The following is a 25,243-nucleotide window of genomic DNA, read 5'->3' on the forward strand; positions in this document are numbered from 1 at the left end:
TCAGTTGTTGCGCCGTTATCACTCTCTTTATGTAAATGAGGTCCCTCGGGCACGGACGGAGTAAGGACCGGAGCTCTGGGCACCCCACGTGATCTTCTGCATGGCGGCTCATCAATATGCATGGCCTCCCTCCCTGCTCTCATGGCAGATTTTCACCACGGCGCATGCACCACTTCAGAGTACACCCGGAAACAGCGTGGCAAAAACCTGCCACGAGAGCAGGGAGGGAGGCCATGCATATTGATGAGCCGTGCAGAGTGCCCGCCTGGCAGAACTCCGCCCATGCCTGAGGGACCTCATTTACATAAAAAGGAAAATGGCGATAACGGGGCAACGGCTGGGCCATTCTGGACATAAGTAGCATTTTGATCCGTATCACAAGCAGTACAAGCCTTTATGACAGGTTAGTGCGGATGATACTGATGACATATTTCCTTTAACAACCAAAATAAAGACAACACGTTAGTCTTAAAGTGCACAACGTTAGTTGCAAAATTGCTTTCCTTTTCAGTTTTATAGTGAAATGAAAGGTGTGTTTACAAAGTACAATTGTCGTTTTCTGTCTGGTAACAGTGCTCTCTGCTGACATCTCTGTCTCGGGAATTGCACAGAGTAGAAGAGGTTTGCTATGGGGATTTGCTTCTACTCTGGACATTTCCCGAGACAGGTGATGTCATCAGAGAGGACTTAGACAGAAAAGAACAACTCGTCTTCAGCAGCTCATAAGTATTGAAAGGATTAAGATTTTTTTAATAGAAGTAATTTACAAATCTGTTTAACTTTCTGGAGCCAATTGATATATAAAAATGTTTTTTCCTGGATAACCCCTTTAAGGCCAAAATGAGCTGTGTCCTTGAGGGTTAAAAGCGAAGGTAGAAAGAGTACTGTAGGTTGTGGAATTACATACTCTAGTTTTAAAATACACACAGCATTCCTGGGCACGTTTCTTCTTACCAAACTGTGTGTGGCTGACACTATGTAACTTCAATCATAGTTATTGTTCAAAGAAAAAATAAATTAACAATAGATGTTTAACACTAAAAGACCACACCATGCTATGGTTAGCAAAGACTGGACTGCTTATCATGGTATCCAGAGCAATCCCTTATCTTTTGATGAAAATGTTTAGTGAACTATTTTTAAATAAATTTATATTCACTTTTTCTGCAGCTGACTGGAAGTACAGACATGCTGGTCTTATGGCATTATCAGCCATTGGAGAAGGTTGTCATCAGCAGATGGAGGGCATCCTTAATGAGATGGTCAACTTTGTTTTGCTCTTTCTTCAAGACCCGGTAAAATAAGATTTTTGCAAAAAATATTTCCTTTTAAAAAAATTTTTTTTTCCAGTGTCAAGGTTTTATTAGGTTACAACATTTTAACTCTTACCAATTCTGCTATGAAAAGTCTCTGCTGGCTGCAGATGGCAGATGTCAACTCCCAGATAGAGCCAGCACCGATCGGGTGCTGAGGAAGGGGTTGAACATTGCATTTTGTTTTGAGATTTTTGTTAAACGCTTATTTTTTCTCTTTTATTTTAGCATCCCAGAGTGCGTTATGCTGCGTGCAATGCTATTGGACAGATGGCCACTGACTTTGCACCTGCTTTCCAGAAGAAATTTCATGAAAAGGTAAACTGGCATGCGTACTTGTAAAACATTGAAGAGTCTTCAGTGCTCTCTTGCACAAGCACTGCAGCGCCTTCAAACGGCTAATTGGCTGGGCTACTAGGAGTTGGACCCCCACAGATATTTCTTATGAAAGTATGCTATCAATTTGTAGAAAAACTCCCGGCACCGACTCCTTTTTTCAAATGCTTTATTGTGCATATAACTCATGAGTTATATGCACAATAAAGCATTTGAAAAAAGAAGCCGGTGGCGGGAGTTTTTCTACGACTGGATTTGCTATTATCCACGTGCACGGCGAATATCCAGTGCCGCCCTCCTATCTTTGTTTGCTATCAATTTGTAGACCCTTTTAACCCCTTAACGACGCAGGACGTATATTTACGTCCTGCGCCAGCTCCCGCGATATGAAGCGGGATCGCGCCGCGATCCCGCATCATATCGCGTCGGTCCCGGCACTCATCAACGGCCGGGACCCGCGGCTAATACCACACATCGCCGATCGTGGCAATGTGCAGTATTAACCCTTTAGAAGCGGCGGTCAAAAGCTGACCGCCGCTTCTAAAGTGAAAGTGACCCGGTTGCTCAGTCGGGCTGTTCGGGACCGCCGCGGTGAAATCGCGGCGTCACGAACAGCTTACAGGACACCGGGAGGGCCCTAACCTGCCTCCTCGGTGTCCGATCGGCGAATGACTGCTCCGTGCCTGAGATCAAAGCTGGAGCAGTCAAGCGCCGATAACACTGATCACAGGCGTGTTAATACACGCCAGTGATCTGTGCAAGAGATCAGTGTGTGCAGTGTTATAGGTCCCTATGGGACCTATAACACTGCAAAAAAAAGTGTTGTTAAAGGTCATTTAACCCCTTCCCTAATAAAAGTTTGAATCACCCCCCTTTTCCCATAAAAAGTGTAAAAAAAAATAAACATATGTGGTATCGCCGCGTGCATGAATGTCCGAACTATAAAAATATATAATTAATTAAACCGCACGGTCAATGGCGTACGCGCAAAAAAATTCCAAAGTCCAAAAAAGCGTCTTTTTGGTCACTTTTTATACCATTAAAAAATGAATAAAAAGTGATCAAAAGGTCAGATCAAAACTAAAATCATACCGATAAATACTTCAGATGACGGCGCAAAAAATGAGTCCTCATACCACCCCGTACATGGAAAAATAAAAAAGTTATAGGGGTCAGAAAATGACATTTTTAAACGTATAAATTTTCCTGCATGTAGTTATGATTTTTTTTCCAGAAGTACGACAAAATCAAACCTATATAAGTAGGGTATCGTTTTAACCGTATGGACCTACAGAATAAAGATAAGGTGTCATTTTTACCGAAATATGCACTGCGTAGAAACGGAAGCCCCCAAAAGTTACAAAATTGCGTTTTTTCTGCGATTTTGTTGCACAATGATTTTTTTTCCGTTTCGCCATGAATTTTTGGGTAAAATGACTAATGTCACTGCAAAGTAGAATTGGCGACACAAAAAATAAGCCATAATATGGATTTTTAGGTGGAAAATTGAACGGGTTATGATTTTTAAAAGGTAAGGAGGAAAAAACGAAAGTGCAAAAACTGAAAAACCCTGAGTCCTTAAGGGGTTAATAGGTACAGAACTTGATTATTTTGTTAATGGTAAGGGTCTCCGTGCCCAGAATTCAACGGTGCCATTTTATCCATTGGCATAAAATAGTAAATTGTGTATAAATGAGCCACTAGAGCTACCAAACTTCTATCTTCTAGGTGATTGCAAGCTTGCTTCAAACTATGGAAGACCAAGCCAACCCCAGAGTCCAGGCCCACGCTGCTGCTGCTCTTATTAATTTCACTGAAGATTGCCCAAAGTCACTCCTTGTTCCTTATCTGGATAATTTGGTTAAACATTTGCATTCAATTATGGTGGTCAAACTACAGGAGGTATGTATTTTTTCTCTTCCCCTGTTTCAGGAAATATTAACTGGGGTGCAAATGAAAGGTGTTCACATGCTAAAGATTGTAGACTTGTTGGCCAGTCATTTAGTCTGTTAGGCTGGGTCCACACTACGTTTTGTCCCATACGGGAGCGCATACGGCAGGGGGGAGCTAAAAGCTCGCACTCCCGTATGTAACCGTATGCGCTCCCGTATGCCATTCACTTCAATGAGCCGACCGGAGTGAAACGTTCGGTCCGGTCGGCTCATTTTTGCGCCGTATGCGCTTTTACAACCGGACCTAAAACCGTGGTCAACCACGGTTTTAGGTCCGGTTGTAAAAGCGCATACGGCGCAAAAATGAGCCGACCGGACCGAACGTTTCACTCCGGTCGGCTCATTGAAGTGAATGGCATACGGGAGCGCATACGGTCACATACGGGAGCGCGAGGTTTTAGCTCCCTCCTGCCGTATGCGCTCCCGTATGGGACAAAACATAGTGTGGACCCAGCCTTACTCAGTATATTAGGTGATGTGAAGTCAGCTGTCATAATACATCATTTTTACAGCCTTTTTCGAATGTAGTGAATATATTGTTCATGATCATCAATTTGTATAAAGATATTTCTCGATCGCTCTTCATTGGGCATACCTATACTGATGGGGTATATGCTCTTGCAACTAGGAGGCGCGGACACTAGTAAAAAGTCTGCTCCTCCCTGCCAGATATACCCGCCCACTGGAAATGAGGTAATCAGTTTTAGCTAGTGTCAGTAGGAGGCAAGACACATGTCTGGGAGCTCTCCCAGACTTGTTCTTTTATTTTCTTGTTTCCTAGTTAAAGTGTACCTGTCAGACAAACAAGAGACATGGAGCTCACACTAAAAGGCACGAGGTTACCTGATTACCTTCACTCAAAGGATAGACAAAAATAGAAACAATGTAAAAGGATCAGTCCTCAGTGTTTCACTCAAAATCGTGAGTGTGTAATGGATATTTGGTAAATTAATTCTTGCAATGCTAGTTACTAATTAAATGTGTCATTTATTACACAATAGCCAAAAGTACATATAATAAAAGTATCTCTAGAAGTCTGCCTCCGCAGGGCCCTTGCGGTGTGTCGGCTGGCTTCAGAGAATAATTCAAATTAAAAGTAACAATTAAAACTATATAGTATAGCGGTTCACCCCTATCATATTCATTAGAATGTGACTGAATAGACATACATATGATCCTAAAAAATCCTGCAACAGAAAATAATCCTGTAACATAAGATGATCCTAAAACAAGTCATATAGCAAGGATAATCCTAAAACAAAAGTAATATAGCAAGGATAAGTGTACCTGTCAACAATAACACTCCCTGCTGTCAGCGCTGCCTTCTGAGTGCCCAACAGGGAAGGATCGGCACCTTTCTGCGCATCTCATGAATGGAGCTTAGGAGGAGGAAAGCGAAAATGACCTATCTAATTGAGCCCTTGTCCACAAGCAGAACTTATGCGACCCACTGTGGCGGGTTGTTTCCATGGATGTATGCTCCATGGATCTGTTCTCCCCTACTGCCTGTTACCACGCCCCTGTGCCTAGGGTGTCCGCCATGCGGCTTTAATTCCCGGGAGGGTACTGGGCATCCGGAGCAGTGGTTTTCTGATTCCCTCCTCCACAGGTCACAAATCTCATAGCGGCCACATTCGCTGCTCGCATTCTGGTACCCCACTACTAGTGTTCAGTGTCTGAAGGAGTGACCCATTGTATACTATGGACCCATACCAGTAAGCCAGACAGGGGTCTGCATGGTTTCCTCCACCGCCTGTCACTCATCACACAGCTGATGTATCTTCGGCTTGAGTTCTGGTACCCCACTGCTAGTGCAAGGTGTCTGAATGAGTGACCTATTGTATAGTATGGACCCATACCAGTAAGCCAGAAGGTGGTCTGCGTGGTTCCTCCGCCGCCTGTCACTTATCACATGCTTGATGTCTCTGTGGCTGGAGTTCCGGTACCCCACTGCTAGTGTGCGGTGTCCGAAGAAGTGACCTGGTGTGTCCTATGGACCCGCAGTTCCAGGCCTCGGTTGCCTTTTGGCCCAGGGTCTTGTCCGTGAGCCTTATAGAGTCAGTCTCTGGACTTATTCCCTTCCTCTGGTGGTTGTTCTTTCCCACCCCAGGGACTGCATTTGTACATCCCATCAGTATAGGTGTCCTCCATTGAAGAGTGACCGAGAATTTTTTTTTTTCTCACTAAAATCTTTCTTGTAGCCTTCATTGGGGGACACCGCACCCACCCAATTCTTCATATTTTTTGGTCTGGATAATCTTTTCCGGTTGTTTTTTTTTTTTTTATCCGGGATTCTTTTCTAGGGTCCTTCGGACATATTTCTTTGTTGGCTTCTCCTACTGCTTTGTGACAAAACTGATTACTTCACTTCTAGTGGGTGGGTATATCCTGCCAGCAGGAGCCAACTTTATTTTCCTAGTGTCAGCGGCTCCTAGTGGCAAGAGCATATACCAATCAGTATAGGTGTCCCCAATGAAGGCTCCGAGAGATTTTACGGTGAGTACAAAAAAAAATCTCCTTATGTACATGTCATTTGGGGAGCACCATATAGACTAACCAAATAAAATTACACTGTCCCCTCAATACATCCAAATTTTTTAAATAACCATAGATGAACTGATCTAAAGATTAAAAATAAAAGCTTTATTCCCCTCTCCCATCCCTTCTTTTCTCCCCCTCCCCCCCCCCCCCTTTTTTTTTTTTCTTCTTCTCGGCGGTTGCACTTCTATGTTGGTTCGTCTTGTCCGTTGTCCTTGTTAAGTCTCTGGTGTTTTGTGTGTCCACAGTTCCCACTTAACATGGTTGGTTTCAGTGTGGTTCCCTTCCGTTTTTTTTTTTTTTGTTCTCTTTTCCCCTTGGTTTGTTTTACACAGTATGTGCCTTCCTTATATTTTGCACTTTATGATGCCACCTGACGTGCCGGTCAGGACTGTACTACCAATTTGTGTGCCTGATGGTTGTATTTTTCTTCTGCACATGCTTTGTAATAAAGACAGTTTAAAAAAATAAGTAAAAGCTTTACTTGCCTTCCCTATTGGCTCTGCTTCCTGGTCCTGTCGTGTAGACACAAAGCAGTGACTGCTGAGTGCAGTTTTAGTTTCCCCAAACGTATCTACTTTTCCTTGCACGCACAGTATTTCTCGATCGTCTCCATTAGGAGACACAGACCATGGGTATATGCTGCTGTCTCTAGAAGGCTTGACACTATGGCAACAAGAAAAGTCGGCTCCCCTGAGCAGGGTATACCCGCCCACAGGCACCAGAGGTAATCAGTTTTAGCTTAGTGTCTAAGGAGATGGACACTGGTCTGGAGTTCTCTCCAGACCAGGTCTTATTATTTTCCTAGATTAAGGGATGTTAGTTTTTTTTATTCCGTTTTCTTTCCTGTTTTCAGGTGGGGACTCAGGAACTGCGGTTCTCTGTTTCCCCATTGCAATTGAGGGGGCAAGCATCTTGGATGTACTGTTAACCCCCTCTCACCAATGGTCAGCGCCTGGGCTTGTACCTCATGCGTCCGGGTCCCCCTACCTTCCTGCTCGCCTCGCTCGCATATGGTAGCCCGGCATGATGCAGGTGACAAAAGCTGGCTGAAGACTTCATAGGAAGACTTCATGAGGTAAGTTCTTCTTACTGAGGTGAGTATTTTCCCCCCTTTTTTCCTCAGGTGCGGATTTGCAACCTCTGGAAACCCTCAGTTTTTGGCCCACTTTTACTGAGGGGTTGGCTGGACAGGGGTTATTCTTTTACTGGGGTGAGCAGTGAAAGGTGTGGGGCACAGTATCTGACTGGCCACTTATGTGCACTGGCTACTTATGTGTGGGGCACAGTTTATTGCACACTTGTGTGTGGGACACTGTTATTAATGCGGCTCCCTTCGGCAGCCGCGCCGTAGCTTTTTATTCTCTGCGAGCGCACATTGCGCCAGTCTTACTTTCACTTTTGGCAGCGGCCGTTTGGTGCTGGGGTCCCTGGTTCATGGGGGAATTTTCGTTCCTCGATGGACATCAATGATGTCTGCCTCCACATCTAATGTTTCCCGGTCATCAACGGTACCTCCGCTTTGCAGTTCCGGACGGTCATTTTCTATTGTGGCTCTCCATTTCGGTCTGACCACTTCTCCGCGAACCTTTACCAAAGTCCTGGCGCCTGTGATAGCCCTTTTACGGACAACAGTTGTTTCCGTGATTCCTTACTTGGACGACCTCCTGATCAGGGCTCCAGCCAGGGCCCAGATCCTGGAGAGTCTTAGTCTCAACCTCCAGACCATGTCTCACTTCGGTTGGATGGTCAATCGGGACAAGTCCAACCGCTCTCCTGGGGCTCCAGTTCGATGCGGCCTCTGCCCGCTTTTGACTCCTCTGACCAATCGGCTGACTATCTTATCAAGAGTCTGACTTCGGCACCCTGCTCCAGTTTCCATTCGCATGGATGTCCTGGGTCGGTTAGTGGCGGCCGTGCCATTTGCCCAGTTTCATCACTGACCTCTTCAACTGGTGATTCTCTTCCGGTGGGACAGGTCTCCATTGTCTCTCGACCACAAGGTCGTTCTCTCTCGACAGTCTTGTCGGTCCCTTTTATGGTGGCTTCGTTCCCCCCCCCTGCTTTTTCGGGGGCGTTCCTTCCTGCCCCTCCCTGCCAGTCTGTCGGGCTGGGGAGGGGTTTTCAAGGACCGATCGGTCTGGGGCCTTGGTCCCACGAGAAGCCCTTTTCCCTTTCAACATGTTGGGGAATAGGGCAATTCTTTCTTTGCTTGCTTCTTGGGAAATTCCCTTCTGGGCGGAACTCAGTTTTCCGGCAATCTCAGTCATCTTCATTCCGGGTGTCTCTGGGATGTGGTCTTTCTCAGCCGGTCCTCAGCCGGTCCTCAGCCGTCCAAGGCGAGTGGTCCCTACATCCGGAGGTGTTTGCAGTGATCTGCAACCTATGGGGCGCTCCAGGCGTGGACCTCTGCACTTTCCGCCACAGCCAAAGCGTTCCTCTCTCTTGGTCGGGCTTGGCCTTGCCTTATCTGTTTATTGGTCAGGCTTTGCCCTACCTTATCTGTTTCCTCCCCTTCCTCTCTTGTCGGGGTCCTGAGGAAACTCATGGCAGTGGGCGTTCCCGCCATTCTCGTGGCCCAGACTGGCCCCGGCGGGCATGGTACGTCGTCGTGGTCAGGCTCCTGAACGACTTACCGCTGCGCCTTCCCTATTGTCCAGACCTCCTATATCAGGTCTCCTGTGCCACCCCTATTACTGTCTCTGCCTTTGACGGCGTGGCGGTTGAGACAGCGGTTCTGAGGACCTGCGGTGTCTCTTCCTAAGTGGTTTGCACCAGGCGGAGGGCTCACAAGCCTTCCTCTGCAAAGATTTACCACCATACCTGGCGGTCTTATTTCTGTTGGCGTGAAACTCAGCCTTTTCCTCCGGTCGTGGTTGGCTTTCCATTCTTTTTCAACGTCCTCTGGAGTTAAATTATCATGTCCGAACCTAGTTCAGGGAGTGGCACATGTTGCCCATCCTTATCGGTCCCCTTTTTTCTCTTGGGACTTGCACTTGGTCTTACATGTCCTGCAAGGCCCCCCTTTTGAGCCTCTCAGGGAAATTTCTCTTCGCCTCCTTCCCTGGAAGGTGGCGTTCCTTATTGCTCTTACCTCTGTTAGGAGGGGTCAGAGCTGGCAGCTTTCTCCTGCCGTTCTTCCTTCCTGGTTGTATACCAGGACAAGTTGTTTTCCGTCCAGGTCCGTCCTTATCTGAAAGGTTTTGATTTTTTTTTTCATCTCAATGAGGACATCGTCCTACCGTCCTTTTGTCCAGCCCCTTCTCATCCCTGGGAGCGTTTGCTCTCCCACTTGGTTGTGGTAAGGGCTGTTCGGACTTGTCTCTCAATCACTCTTTCCTTTCGGCAGTGTGACTCCCTTTTTTTTTTTCCGGAAGGTCATCGTACAGGACAAACTGCTTCTACGGCCACCATTATTCGGTGGATCCGGTCTGCTATTTTGGAAGCTTACCGCTGCAGAGGGAAGATCCCACCCTTCAGGGTTTTGGCTCGTTCCACCCATTTTTCGGGGCATCCTGGGCACGCCGCTACGTGGCTTTGGCCTCGCAGTTCTGTAAAGCGTCCACGTGGTCGTCTTTGCACACTTTCACAAAGTCCTACCAGATTCATACCTTTGCATCAGCCGATGCTCCTCTAAGCCGTAAGGCGTTGCAGGCGGCGGTGGTCCAGCCGTCCACCTGACTGATTTCCTTACCCACCCAAGAGACGGCTTTGGTACGTCCCATGGTCTGTGTCCCCCAATGGAGCCGATAGAGAAAAGGAGGTTTTTATGCTTACCGTAAAATCTCTTTCTTGTAGGATCCATTGGGGGACACAGCTCCCACCCTTTTACTGGTGTTCCTATTTCAGTTATCTGTCCGAGGGTGTGTTCAATTACCTTCTGGTTGCTCAGACAGTTTGTGTTTTGTTTTTTTTTCTCCTGTTGCTCTGGGGCTAAAACTGATTACCTCAGGTGCCTGTGGGCGGGTATACCCTGCTGGGAGGAGCCGACTTTTCTTGTTGCCATAGTGTCAAGTCTCCTAGAGACAGGAGCATATACCCATGGTCTGTGTCCCCCAATGGATCATTTGAGAAAGCTTTTACAGTAAGCATAAAAATCTCCATTTTGCGGTAGACTTATAACAGCTGGCACCAGTGTATTTGACAAAAAAAGCCATAAAAATACATGTAAACCTCTTTTATAATGCTGACTGAAGTGCAGTGGTCAATTCATCATAATTATTTTTTCTATACATGTTAAGCTTACAAGGTTGAGACTATAAAACATTCAATTCCTTTTTTTGTTTTTTCCCCACTAGTTAATCCAAAAAGGCACAAAGTTGGTTCTGGAACAGGTGGTTACTTCAATAGCCTCCGTTGCCGACACTGCTGAAGAGAAGTTTGTTCCTTATTATGATTTGTTCATGCCATCCCTGAAACACATAGTGGAAAATGCTGTACAAAAAGAGCTGCGTCTTCTTAGAGGGAAAACTATTGAGTGTATAAGTCTTATTGGTCTAGCTGTTGGCAAAGAAAAGGTAATGTATGTGTGCATGTGTAATCTTCAACTCTACTTTCTTTTGATAGTGGTATGGAGCTGAATAACCACAATTTACAAGATAACCTTTTTTGTTTCAGTTTATGCAAGATGCATCCGATGTAATGCAGCTGCTGCTGAAGACTCAGACTGACTTCAGTGAGTTGGAAGATGATGATCCTCAGGTGTGTGTGTGACATTTTAACATACCATCTAATAGTTGGGGTTAAGATATAAAAAATGTGCAACATTTTTACCTAGACTCTAGATTAACTCTAATTTTACTTTGTATTTCAAGATTTCATACATGATCTCTGCATGGGCTCGTATGTGCAAAATCCTCGGGAAGGAATTCCAACAGTACCTTCCTGTGGTCATGGGACCTTTAATGAAAACTGCTTCCATTAAACCAGAAGTAGCTCTTCTTGACAGTGAGTTAACTGTTTTCTATGAGTATTTTCATTATTCTCTGCTTAAATGGACAGTTTATCAATATTGTTTTCTATAGAAATCAAACGGAAATTATGTGCATGTGATGGCTGTACTCTGATGTCTCCATCAATCCCATAGATGTGAAAAGAACAGAAGTGTGCATGCCCAACAATTTCTTCCTTCAAACAGGGGACATGGGAACTCTGTTCATGTAATCGGATAGGTGATTGTCATGAGAAAACACCATGATGATCCATAATGTTTGTTCTTGTCATTGGGCTGCTAATGGTGTATGCAGCAGGCTTGGGACTTAAGCTTCTTCCATACCTGTGACTACCAGAATTCTTCTATTGATACAGCCTGCCTTCCTAGGGATATAACATTTGTGGGGAAAAATTCTAAATGTATTAATATAAAAAAATATTTTAAAAAAAATTCCCAACATGGTATTTTGAATTTACACATTTTGTATTTACACATAAGTGGGTTATGTTTAAACAAAAAAATACAAAAAAACTTTCTCAATTAAAATGTAATTGATCCCCCACAGTGAATGGCGTAAATGAAAAGACATCCCAAAAGCAGCAAAAATTTAATAGGCAATAAAAAATGGTACTGTTACAAACTGGACATTATTGTGCAAAAATAAGCCATAACAAAGCTCCATATATAGAAAACTTTAAATTCTGTAGGGCTTAATATAAGGCATTTTAAAGAGGATGTGATGTGTCCAGAAATGTGCAATATTGCCAAATTTCAAAATTTTTGGGTGCAGATGTTGTTGACCATGAAAGATCAGAAATGTTATCATTTATTAGTTTGGACAATTCTGCATGCATTTAATTTCATAACACACATATATATATTTTTTATATTGTTTTCACAGCTCAAGACATGGAGAGCATGGGAGATGATGACGGATGGGAGTTTGTTAATCTAGGAGACCAGCAAAGTTTTGGTATTAAAACTGCTGGCCTTGAAGAAAAAGCGACTGCTTGCCAGATGTTGGTGGGTATATATAACTATATATAGAGAGATGCATTTTGGAACTTGCTGTTCTCCTGTATAAAAAAATAAAATAAAAAATCCATCTGCCGGATAAAATTGATCAAAGGATTTGTCCCAACATTAAGACTTATCCCTTATCCGCATGGTAAAAAATGTATATCGATGTGTCTTCAACAGCTTTGACCCTCGCAATGTCTGAGAGCGAAGAGCACAGTACTGTGACTCCTCCTGTAGACAATGACCCTGATTTATCAATCTGTCCGAGACAGAAACTGGAGTGATTTTCCCAAGCAACCAATCACAGCTAATGTTTTATATCTTAAGGAGCGCTGCTACAATTAAAGCTGAGCCGTGATTGGTTTCTTGAGAAAATCACTTTAGTTTCTGTCTGACAGATTGATAAATCAGTCACAAAATAGGGCATGTTTCACAGCTGCTTCATTCCAATTGATTCCAATTGGACCAGTTATCAAAAGCAAGAGTCCCAGCAATCAGACCCAACTGGATAATTTTTTTTAGTCGTTGTGTCAGCTTTTTGTTTTTGTTTTTTAAATTAACATATATGCTCAGGGAGGGCTCAATTTAAGGAGAGAACACACACTTGCCTTCCTCACTCCTGCACCATTGGCATGACGCTTCGCTTCCTGTTTGGGTTTGGAGACGTGATGTCGCTCGTCTGCTCAACCAACTAGCAGCAGAGGCAACACAGGGCTATGGCGACTGATTGGCAATGTCACACACCATATTCTTAGTCACCTGCTCCCTGAGCATTTACCGTATATACTCGAGTATAGGCCGACCCGAGTATAAGCCGAGACCCCTAATTTCAACCCAAAATCCCAGGAAAAGTTATTGACTCGAGTATAAGCCTAGGGTGGGAAATACCTCATCCCCCCCCTGTCATCATCCAGACCCGTCATTAACATCCTCATCATCCCCTTGTCATCATCCCACACATCCCCCCTTCATCATCCCCTTATCATCCCACACATCCCCCCTTCATCATCCCCTTATCATCCCACACATCCCCTTATCCCACACATCCCCCCTTCATCATCCCCTTGTCATCATCCCACACATCCCCTTATCCCACACATCCCCCCTTCATCATCCCCTTGTCATCATCCCACACATCCCCCCTTCATCATCCCCTTGTCATCATCCCACACATCCCCTTATCATCCCACACATCCCCCCTTCATCATCCCCTTGTCATCATCCCACACATCCCCTTATCATCCCACACATCCCCCCTTCATCATCCCCTTGTAATCATCCCACACCCCCCCCCTTCATCATCCCCACCCCCCTTCATCATCCTCTTCTCATCATTCGCCCTCAGTGGTCTTCAACCTGCGGACCTCCAGAGGTTTCAAAACTACAACTCCCAGCAAGCCCGGGCAGCCATCGGCTGTCCGGGCTTGCTGGGAGTTGTAGTTTTGAAACCTCCGGAGGTCCGCAGGTTGAAGACCACTGCGGCCTTCAACATCATCCAGCCCCCTCTCACCCCCTTTAGTTCTGAGTACTCACCTCCGCTCGGCGCTGGTCCGGTCCTGCAGGGCTGTCCGGTAAGGAGGTGGTCCAGTGAGGAGGTGGTCCGGGCTGCTATCTTCACCGGGAGCGCCTCTTCTCCGCGCTTCCGGCCCGGAATAGAGCCGTTGCCTAGACAACGACGCATCTGCGTCATTGTCAAGGCAACGTGACTATTCTGAGGCCGGGCCCGAAGCGCTTAGAAGAGGCCTCCCCTGTGAAGATCGCAGTCCGGACCACCTCCTCACCGGACCACCTCCTTACCGGACAGCCCTGCAGGACCGGACCAGCGCCGAGCGGAGGTGAGTACTCAGAACTAAAGGGGGTGAGAGGGGGCTGGATGATGTTGAAGGCCGCAGTGGTCTTCAACCTGCGGACCTCCGGAGGTTTCAAAACTTCAACTCCCAGCAAGCCCGGACAGCCGATGGCTGCCCTGGCTTGCTGGGAGTTGTAGTTTTGAAACCTCTGGAAGTCCGCAGGTTGAAGACCACTGCGGGTGGGGGAGTTCACTCGAGTATAAGCCGAGGGGGGTGTTTTCAGCACGAAAAATCGTGCTGAAAAACTCGGCTTATACTCGAGTATATACGGTAAGCAAAACAACGCTCTGCCCGGACGACCACTAAAAGTGTGCATTTATTTAGCTAATTTGTTCTTTAAAAAAAAAATAAAAAATTCCCTCCCCCCCCCCCCCCCCATTAAAATCATTGGGAGAGGACATGTTTTGTTTAACTGTGCATTTTGCCAATCCGAAATAGGTGCAATTTCCACATAAATAACCATGTGGTTTTGGCCACTTGGACTGTCGGCTGGTTGATTTAGACAGTTGCCTCTGTTTGCACACATTTGTTATTCCTGCCAAGCATCATGTTCAGTTATATTTTGTATGCAATGAAAGAGCCAATTGAATTGTTTTACTTTTAATGCTCTCATTTTTATCCCTTCAGGTTTGCTATGCTAAAGAGCTGAAGGAGGGATTTGTGGAGTACACCGAACAAGTTGTAAAACTAATGGTTCCACTCCTTAAATTTTATTTCCACGATGATATCCTTGCAAGTAAATCTTGATGTATATCTATTCGTCTGGTGGGTATCAGGACCCACATACATTTTACTGCTGCTTTGTTGCATGTGTACTGTTAAGAGGTATATTTACAGGGGAGCTGATGATCTTGATATGCTTTTATCTTGTTAACCCCTTAACGACGCAGGACGTATATTTACGTCCTGCGCCGGATCCCACGATATGAAGCGGGATCGCGCCGCGATCCCGCATCATATCGTGTCGGTCCCGGCGCTCATCAACGGCCGGGACCCGCGGCTAATACCACACATCGCCGATCGCGGCGATGTGCGGTATTAACCCTTTAGAAGCGGCGGTCAAAGCTGACCGCCGCTTCTAAAGTGAAAGTGACCTGGCTGCTTAGTCGGGCTGTTCGGGGCCGCCGCGGTGAAATCGCGGCATCCCGAACAGCTGACCGGACACCGGGAGGGCCCTTACCTGCCTCCTCGGTGTCCGATCGGCGAATGACTGCTCCGTGCCTGAGATCCAGGCAGGAGCAGTCAAGCGCCGATAACACTGATCACAGGCGTGTTAATACACGCCTGTGATCAGGATGAGAGATCAGTGTGTGCAGTGTTATAGGTCCCTATGGGACCTATAACACTGCAAAAAAAATTAAAAAAGTGTTAATAAAGGTCATTTAACCCCTTCCCTAATAAAAATCACCCCCCTTTTCCCATAAAAAAAATAAGTGTAAAAAATAAAATTAAAATAAACGTATGTGGTATCACCACGTGCGTAAATGTCCGAACTATAAAAATATATCATTAATTAAACCGCAAGGTCAATGGCGTGCACGCAAAAAGTCCGATAAAACAAAATCATACCGATAAAAACTTCAGATCACGGCGCAAAAAATGAGTCCTCATACCGCCCTGTACGTGGAAAAATAAAAAAGTTATAGGGGTCAGAAGATGACATTTTTAAACGTATACATTTTCCTGCATGTACCGTATATACTCGAGTATAAGCCGAGTTTTTCAGCACGATTTTTCGTGCTGAAAACACCCCCCTCGGCTTATACTCGAGTGAACTCCCCCACCCGCAGTGGTCTTCAACCTGCGGACTTCCAGAGGTTTCAAAACTACAACTCCCAGCAAGCCAGGGCAGCCATCGGCTGTCCGGGCTTGCTGGGAGTTGTAGTTTTGAAACCTCCGGAGGTCCGCAGGTTGAAGACCACTGCGGCCTTCAACATCATCCAGCCCCCTCTCACCCCCCTTTAGTTCTGAGTACTCACCTCCGCTCGGCGCTGGTCCGGTCCTGCAGGGCTGTCCGGTGAGGAGGTCGTCCGGTGGGATAGTGGTTCCGGGCTGCTATCTTCACCGGGGAGGCCTCTTCTAAGCGCTTCGGGCCCGGCCTCAGAATAGTCACGTTGCCTTGACAACGACGCAGATGCGTCGTTGTCAAGGCAACGGCTCTATTCCGGGCCGGAAGCGCGGAGAAGAGGCGCCCCCGGTGAAGATAGCAGCCCGGAACCACTATCCCACCGGACGACCTCCTCACCGGACAGCCCTGCAGGACCGGACCAGCGCCAAGCGGAGGTGAGTACTCAGAACTAAAGGGGGGTGAGAGGGGGCTGGATGATGTTGAAGGCCGCAGTGGTCTTCAACCTGCGGACCTCCGGAGGTTTCAAAACTACAACTCCCAGCAAGCCCGGACAGCCGATGGCTGCCCGGGCTTGCTGGGAGTTGTAGTTTTGAAACCTCTGGAGGTCCGCATGTTGAAGGCCGCAGTGGTCTTCAACCTGCGGACCTCCGGAGGTTTCAAAACTACAACTCCCAGCAAGCCCGGACAGCCGATGGCTGCCCGGGCTTGCTGGGAGTTGTAGTTTTGAAACCTCTGGAGGTCCGCATGTTGAAGGCCGCAGTGGTCTTCAACCTGCGGACCTCCGGAGGTTTCAAAACTACAACTCACAGCAAGCCCGGACAGCCGATGGCTGCCCGGGCTTGCTGGGAGTTGTAGTTTTGAAACCTCTGGAGGTCCGCAGGTTGAAGACCACTGAGGGCGAATGATGAGAAGAGGATGATGAAGGGGGGGTGTGGGGATGATGAAGGGGGGTGGGGATGATGACAAGGGGATGATGAAGGGGGGGTGTGGGATGATTACAAGGGGATGATGAAGGGGGGATGTGTGGGATGATAAGGGGATGATGAAGGGGGGATGTGTGGGATGATGACAAGGGGATGATGAAGGGGGGATGTGTGGGATGATAAGGGGATGATGAAGGGGGGGATGTGTGGGATGATAAGGGGATGATGAAGGGGGGATGTGTGGGATGATGACAAGGGGATGATGATGAGGATGTTAATGACGGGTCTGGATGATGACAGGGGGGATGAGGTATTTCCCACCCTAGGCTTATACTCGAGTCAATAACTTTTCCTGGGATTTTGGGTTGAAATTAGGGGTCTCGGCTTATACTCGGGTCGGCTTATACTCGAGTATATACGGTAGTTATGATTTTTTCCAGAAGTGCGGCAAAATCAAACCTATATAAGTAGGGTATCATTTTAACCGTATGGACCTACAGAATAATAAGCCGTAATTTTTACTGAAATATGCACTGCGTAGAAACGGAAGCCCCCAAAAGTTACAAAATGGCGTTTTTCTTCGATTTTGTCGCACAATGATTTTTTTTTTCCGTTTCGCCGTGCATTTTTGGGTAAAATGACTAATGTCACTGCAAAGTAGAATTGGCGACGCAAAAAATAAGCCATAATATGGATTTTTAGGTGGAAAATTGAAAGGGTTATGATTTTTAAAAGGTAAGGAGGAAAAAACGAAAGTGCAAAAATGGAAAAACCCTGAGTCCTTAAGGGGTTAAGGACGCAGCCCATTTGGGCCTTAAGGACAAAGAACATTTTATTTTTAAGTTTTCATTTTTCCTCCTCGCCTTCAAAAAATCATAACTTTTATATTTTCATCCACAGACTAGTATTAGGGCTTGTTTTTTGCGCGACCAGTTGTCCGTTGTAATGCCATTACTCACTTTACCATAAAATGTATGGCGCAACCAAAAAAATACTATTTGTGTGGGGAAATTAAAAAGAAAACCTCAATTTTGCTAATTTTGGAAGGTTTCGTTTTCACGCCGTACAATTTATGGTAAAAATTACATGTGTTCTATATTCTTTGGGTCAATACGATGAAAATGATACCCGTGATAACATAATTTTCTATTACTGTTGTGATTAAAAAAAAATCGCAAATTTTTTTACCAAATTAGTACGTTTAAGATCCCCCTATTTTGAAGACCTATAACTTTTTAATTTTTCCGTATAAGCGGCAGTATGAGGGCTCATTTTTTGCGCCGTGATCTCTACTTTTTATTGATATCATATTTGCTTATATAAAACTTTTAAGACATTTAAAAAAATAATAATAATTTTTACGTTCACGCCGTTCACCATACGGTATAATTAACATTTTATTTTAATAGTTCAGATATTTATGCACGCGGCGATACCAAGTATGTATATAAAATATTTTAACACTTTTTGGGAGGAAAATGGGGCAATTTACGTTTTTATTGGGGAGGGGGTTTTTAACATTTTTTTACTTTATTTTTTTTTACTTTACTTTACTTTTTACACTTTAATAGTCCCCATAGGGGACTATTTAAAGCAATCACTCGATTGCTAATACTGTTCAGTGCTATGTATAGTACATAGCACTGATCAGGGTTATCAGTGATCTTCTGCTCTGCGGGAAAGCAGATCAGAAAACTCCCGGAAGACAGCGGAGGCAGGTGAGGGGACCTCCGGCTGCCGTGCTGGATGATCGGATCGCTGCGGCAGCGCTGCGGGCGAACCGATCATCCAATTAAGTGACCGCGATGCTGCAGATGCCGTGATCGGTATTGATCACGGCATCTGAGGGGTTAATGGCGGACATCCCCAGGATCGCGGATGTCCGCCATTTCCGGCGGCTCCATGGCTGCGATCAACAGCCGGGACCTGCAGTGCATGATCCGGGCATCGCTCCGATGCCCGCGGTTATGCTTAGGACGTAAATGTACGTCCTGGTAAGTTAAGTACCGCATCACCAGGACGTACATTTACATCCTTCGTGGTTAAGGGGTTAATAAAACAGGCATACAGTAGTCACATAGGCAAGTATCCTGCTTAAACAAGGTCACCATTTGGTTTGACACTGAAATTTTATTTTGCTTCCTTGCGATCTGTCAACTCTTTGCTATTGGCCTGTGAAGTGAGTTGTATGGATTTGTCTGTTCCTGCATTTTGGTGTAAGGCCCACTTTATGAATGCAAATTTGTCTGAACATCATATGAATGATACCAAATATCTAGTTTTGCATAGAATCGTTTATAATGGCTGTAGCTAATAACTATCTATTGGCCTGATTAAATTGCATTGATAAACTCCAGGCGGCAGAATTATCAAGTTGTCTTGTCTTTTTTGCCCATAACAACCAATCAGAGCTCAGCTTTTATATTACCAGGGCAATATGAGACGTGAAAGCTGTGCTGTGATTAGTTGCTAAGGGCCACAATATAAGATTGATTGATAAAGCTCCCCACAGATCTTTGTGAACTAAGCAGTTTACTGTATATAATATGCACATGCAAGGAAGTAAACTGGTTGCATACAATTCCTGTCTTTCCTTAACTTTTACCATACGTGTAAGAGTTGCTGCTGCAGAGTCTATGCCACTTTTGTTGGAATGTGCAAGAGTACGTGGTCCTGAGTATCTCACCCAAATGTGGCACTTCATGTGTGATGCTCTTATAAAAGGAATTGGAACAGAGCCAGATTCTGATGTCCTGTCTGAAATAATGCACTCATTTGCTAAGGTAAGTTTTTGAAATTAGAGTACCTGTCACCAAACTAAACTTTTAATACCATGTTATTATGTAATAAGACACTTTACTTGCTGTTAAAATTCTCAACCTTTTTTATGTGTTTTGATGAAAAAAAAAAAAAAACGGCCACTAGGCGGCTCTGTTCTGTTCCCTGCGCAAGTCAGTTAGTTTGGTCTCCTCCTGGCCTGGCAGGAGACCAAACTCAGGAAGTGCGTGCGGGGCATGGCAAGGCACAGCTCTCACAGGCTTCAGTGACGTTGCGCCTGCTGGGGTATGCCCACTTTCTCCGGCCGGGAGCTCACACAGTGTGAGCAAAGGGAATCCAATATTATAGGTAATCTCATAAACTTTTAAGTATATTGTACGTATATAAGAAAATTGTGATACCAAGGATCTAATTAAATGTTTTTTGCATCCAACCTACTCTGGCACTGCTCTTTACATATTTTGTTGGGATTTAAACTACTAGAGAACAAGAGGTTTGTTGAAGGACAACCATGAGAATGGGGAAGAAATAAAACAAGTTGGAGGGATGATTTTAGTTTCTAATCTGCAGTTCTCAAATTTTCACAAACAGTTAAGAAATTAGTGCAGAGACACTTAGTGAGGCCAACACTTCTGTCTTTTAAAATAGTGGAGGAGGTAAATAAAAACCGTCAAATTCTTATACACAGGTTTGACACCTTTTTATAGTGAACCTCCACATTCATTTACCAGTAAGCCTCACTCCATTGTTGAGTAAGGTGCAAGTTTCTAAAAATGTTGTGTAACAGATTTTCGTGCATAACATTTTATCTCCTCCAGTACATTAACCTCCTTGGCGGTATGGTTGTCTGGAAATTTTTACCAAAAGTGGTACAATTTTTTGCATTGAAATTTCACATCTAAACCCCCCCCCCCCCCCCCCCCAGCCCCCCTACCCCCCCCCCCGCCCCCCTCCCCCCCCGCCCATTTCACATCCCCCCCGCCCATTTCACATCCCCCCCGCCCATTTCACATCCCCCCCCGCCCATTTCACACACACACCCCCCCCCCCGCCCATTTCACACACACACACCCCCCCCCCGCCCATTTCACCCCCCCCCCCCCCCGCCCATTTCACCCCCCCCCCCCCGCCCATTTCACCCCACCCCCATTTCACCCCCCCCCCCCCCCCGCCCATTTCACACACCCCCCGCCCATTTCACACACCCCCACCCCCCCGCCCATTTCACACACCCCCATCCCCCCGCCCATTTCACACACCCCCACCCCCCCGCCCATTTCACACACCCCCACCCCCCCGCCCATTTCACACACCCCCACCCCCCCGCCCATTTCACACACCCCCACCCCCCCCGCCCATTTCACACACCCCCCCCCCGCCCATTTCACACACCCCCCCCGCCCATTTCACACCCCCCCCCCGCCCATTTCACCCCCCCCCCCCGCCCATTTCACATCCCCCCGCCCATTTCACATCCCCCCGCCCATTTCACATCCCCCCCCGCCCATTTCACATCCCCCCCGCCCATTTCACATCCCCCCCGCCCATTTCACATCCCCCCCGCCCATTTCACATCCCCCCGCCCATTTCACATCCCCCCGCCCATTTCACATCCCCCCGCCCATTTCACATTCCCCCCCCCGCCCATTTCACATTCCCCCCCCCCGCCCATTTCACATTCCCCCCCCCGCCCATTTCACATTCCCCCCCCGCCCATTTCACATCCCCCCCGCCCATTTCACATTCCCCACCCCGCCCATTTCACATTCCCCCCGTCCCCCCCGCCCATTTCACATTCCCCTCCCCCTTGTAGCATCCCCCCTTGTTACATTCTTCCTCCCTCCGTCACATTCCTCCTTATCACATACCCCCCCCCCCCCTCTATATCACATTCTCCCCCCCCCCCCCCCTCCTTTATCACAATCTCCCCCCCTTGTCACATTTCCCCCTGTCGCATTCATCCCCCCTTGTCACCTTTTCTTGCCCTGCAGTAACATACACTAGGTTTGCCGGGCAGATTTCAAACCTAGTGCATTTGCTGCAGAACAAGTCCTTTCCCCATAAGCCAATCACTGGCTTGACAAGTGACACCACTGCAGCTGGTGATTGGCTGAAAAGGGAAAGGTCCTACAAGGTGAATAATGAAGAGAGGACACCCCGGACCGCACGGAGGGCAACGACATCTGCAGGGACCGGGACTAGGTGAGCAGAAGGTTTTTTGTTTTTCTACCAGGGTTCACCCTGACAATGGATTTAAATGTACAACGTGGCTGCCTGTTACAACACGTGACACATTTACTTCATGAAGTGCAGAAGTTCTATGAACAGAGGGGGAGATTTATCAAGAAATGTATATTTTAGTTAAAATTTCCACCTTTTTTTTTTTTTTTGTCTATACTTTGATTAGCGTGCGCCTTATTCATCAATAATGCGCAGTGTAATGATGAATAAGGCGCAGCTCTCCTTTAGCGTGAAAAGTTGTCTAACATACACCTTTTCTAAGAGTCAGACCAACAACCAGAGGCCTGGGTTCTCAACCCGTGGTACACTTACCCACAGGGGTATGTCACGGGTTGAACGTTGGTATGAGAAGGCGCCGACAAATACTGGCCATGCACTGGCAAGTACTTGTCAGCGCATAGCCGGACAAACCTCCAGCAAAACTACAATTCTCAGCATGCAGTGACAGAAGGGCATGCTGGGACTTGTAGTTATGCAACAGCTGGAGGCACACTAGTTGCAAAACAGTTTGTTACATAACTCAGTGTTTCCCAACCTGTGTGCCTCCAGCTGTTGCAAAACTAAAACTCCCAGCATGCATGGTCTGTCAGTACATGTTGGGAGTTATAGTTTTGCAACAGCTGGAGGCACACGGGTTGGGAAACAGTTAGAAAACAGATAATGTTTCCCAGACAGTGTACCTCCAGTTGTTGCAAAACTACAACTCCCAGCATGCCCAGACAGCCGAAGGGCATGCTGGGAGTTGTAGTTTTGCAACAACTGGAGGAGAACAGACTGTGTAGTGGTCTCCAAACGGTGGCCCTCCAGATGTTGCAAGACTTCAACTCCAAGCATGCCCAGACTGCCTAGGCATGCTGGGAGTTGTAGTTTGGCAACATCTGCAGGGCCAGATGTTACAGAACTACAACTCCCAGCATGCCTGGACTGTCTGGGCATGCTGAGAGTTCTAGTTTTATAACATCTGGAAGAGCACAGATTGGAGACCACTGCACAGTGGTCTCCAAACTGTGGCCCTCCAGATGTTGCAAAACTTCAACTCCCAGCATGTCCAGACAGCCAAAGGCTGTCTGGGCATGCTGAGAGTTGTAGTTTTGAAACTCCTAGAAGCAGCAGCGAAGATTAGTGACGATCTTCACTGCTGCCTCTGATGCAGCTGCCTCCTCCACTTGCCTGACGTCTCCACGTGTGCCTGACGCGGGTCCCCACTGCCGAGCCGGCCCCCTCCGCAGGTATGTGCCGCAGTCCCCCCGCAGCTCTCGGGGTCCTTCACCTGCTCTGCCCGAAGTCTAGGGGAGGGCAGAACGGGGATCTGAACTTTCACCCCGCGTCAGCTGAGACACACAGAGACCAATCACAGTGATCGCTGACCAGGACCATCCACAGATGCCGCGTATCGCCGGGTTAACTGAATGCAGTCTACAGATGGCGAAATGCGCAATTCGCCCTCTATAGATGGGATTCTGCGGGAAGGGGTTAAAGGTTGAATTGTGGAAGGTAGAAATTATTCACGCCTACTAGTAGGTGGTGTAGCTTTGCGCCTAAAAAATTAACCATTGCGCACAAAATAGCGACTTTTGACAAAAGTCGCAAATGATAAATACGTGACCACTGCATGGTCTAAAAGAAAAATTTCTACGGGTAGGCCAATAGAGTGAAACTGTCTATATCAAAAGGTGCATAAAAGTCTAAAAATATGCTGCTTGTGCCTGAACATAACAAAAAAAGGTCTAAAAGCAATGATCCCCCCCACAGTGCGCAATCTGTGCTTTATAGACTAAGTGATGGCTGCTATCTGCAGCAGAATCTGTCAATGACACACATCAGTGATCATTTAAGAATGTGAATAACAGGTGCCACGTCTGTCAGGTGCCCGATCAGCACCTACACATTTTTGCAAATAATAAAAACCCATAAACATATTTTTAGTATTGCCAAGTGCTATTAAAAATCAGCGGGCTTCTTTTGGCAAAAGCACATTATGGTGGTTGCCACCACTAACTGGAACAGAGTGCGCTTCTTTCTCTGTGGCACTTAAATGTGAACAAAATTCTAGGGGCTCCTATTTTAAAGCCAGTTTTAATTGGGAGGGGCTCCAGATCTGCACAAATTGGCCTTTCGACTTGCCCTCATAAGAAGCCACAGGGACACACAATAGTGTACACTACATAAGATTTTCGCCAGGTAACGTGAATAACCCCTCCTAGCTGCAAAAATTTACCAGGCAACATGAACTTAGTGAGCTAGCAATGTCTGCACGGGCAACTAAAGAGAGTAACTTCCCTATTTCTGTTAATGTCCCAAATAGTGGTGGCAACTTGCAATAATCTACTTGTGCAGAAAGCCCACTGGGTTCTGAACATAGGAGCACTTGGCCCAATAGGGCTGAATGATAAAAATTATCTTAGCTATAGTTAGGTAATGTTTATGGTTTTGAGCCATGTTTTTATGAGGTTGCTTATGACACCAGGGTCAAGATGCCAATATATAGCGCACCCTGGGCGTTTTGTTTACAAGGCTGAGAGAAATGCGGCTTGTGCCTCAGAACGCTGCTGCCCGGTGTGCTATATACACACTCCATGTTATTTCATGTATTTTCATGTATTACTCAATGTACTTTCTAAGTAAAGAGAACATTTTACAGAAAGTTGAGGAGTGCTGTCATTTCCTCATAGTTTCCTTAACCCCTTAAGGACGCAGGACGTAAATGTACGTCCTGGTGAGGTGGTACTTAACGCACCAGGACGTACATTTACGTCCTATGCATAACCGCGGGCATCGGAGCGATGCCCGTGTCATGCGCGGCTGATCCCGGCTGCTGATCGCAGCCAGGGACCCGCCGGCAATGGCCGACTCCCGCGATCTCGCGGGCGTCCGCCATTAACCCCTCAGGTGCCGGGATCAATACAGATCCCGGCATCTGCGGCAGTGCGCGATTTGAATGATCGGATCGCCCGCAGCGCTGATCCGATCATTCATAACGCCGCACGGAGGTCCCCTCTCCTTCCTCCGTCCGGCTCCCGGCGTCTCCTGCTCTGGTCTGTGATCGAGCAGACCAGAGCAGAAGATCACCGAAAACACTGATCTGTTCTATGTCCTATACATAGAACAGATCAGTATTAGCAATCGTGGTATTGCTATGAATAGTCCCCTATGGGGGACTATTCAAGTGTAAAAAAAAATGTAAAAGTAAAAAAAAGTGAAAAATCCCCTCCCCCAATAAAAAAGTAAAACGTCCGTTTTTTTCCTATTTTACCCTCAAAAAGCGTAAAAAATTTTTTTTAATAGACATATTTGGTATCGCCGCGTGCGTAAATGTCCGAACTATTAAAATAAAATGTTAATTATCCCGTACGGTGAACGCCGTGAATGGGAAAAAAAAGTCCAAAATTCCTACTTTTTTAATACATTTTATTTAAAAAAAATTATAAAAAAAATGTATTAAAAGTTTTTTATATGCAAATGTGGTATCAAAAAAAAAGTACAGATCATGGCGCAAAAAATTAGCCCCCA

General features: G+C 46.3%; 1 protein-coding gene across 1 annotated transcript in view; it reads left to right on the plus strand.

Moving 5' to 3' along the window:
* IPO5 (importin 5) overlaps positions 1–25,243 on the plus strand; it is an 84,628-nt gene that overhangs the window by 31,712 nt on the left and 27,673 nt on the right. Inside the window, exons 11-19 of the mRNA XM_056555608.1 lie at positions 1,171–1,295; positions 1,542–1,631; positions 3,378–3,551; positions 10,438–10,656; positions 10,757–10,840; positions 10,954–11,086; positions 11,974–12,095; positions 14,570–14,666; positions 19,325–19,497. Coding sequence (XP_056411583.1) covers positions 1,171–1,295; positions 1,542–1,631; positions 3,378–3,551; positions 10,438–10,656; positions 10,757–10,840; positions 10,954–11,086; positions 11,974–12,095; positions 14,570–14,666; positions 19,325–19,497 — 1,217 coding nt within the window. The remainder of the gene's footprint in view (positions 1–1,170; positions 1,296–1,541; positions 1,632–3,377; positions 3,552–10,437; positions 10,657–10,756; positions 10,841–10,953; positions 11,087–11,973; positions 12,096–14,569; positions 14,667–19,324; positions 19,498–25,243) is intronic.

Source organism: Hyla sarda, chromosome 2 (assembly GCF_029499605.1).
Source record: "Hyla sarda isolate aHylSar1 chromosome 2, aHylSar1.hap1, whole genome shotgun sequence".
In the NCBI taxonomy this organism is placed as follows: Eukaryota; Metazoa; Chordata; class Amphibia; order Anura; family Hylidae; genus Hyla; species Hyla sarda.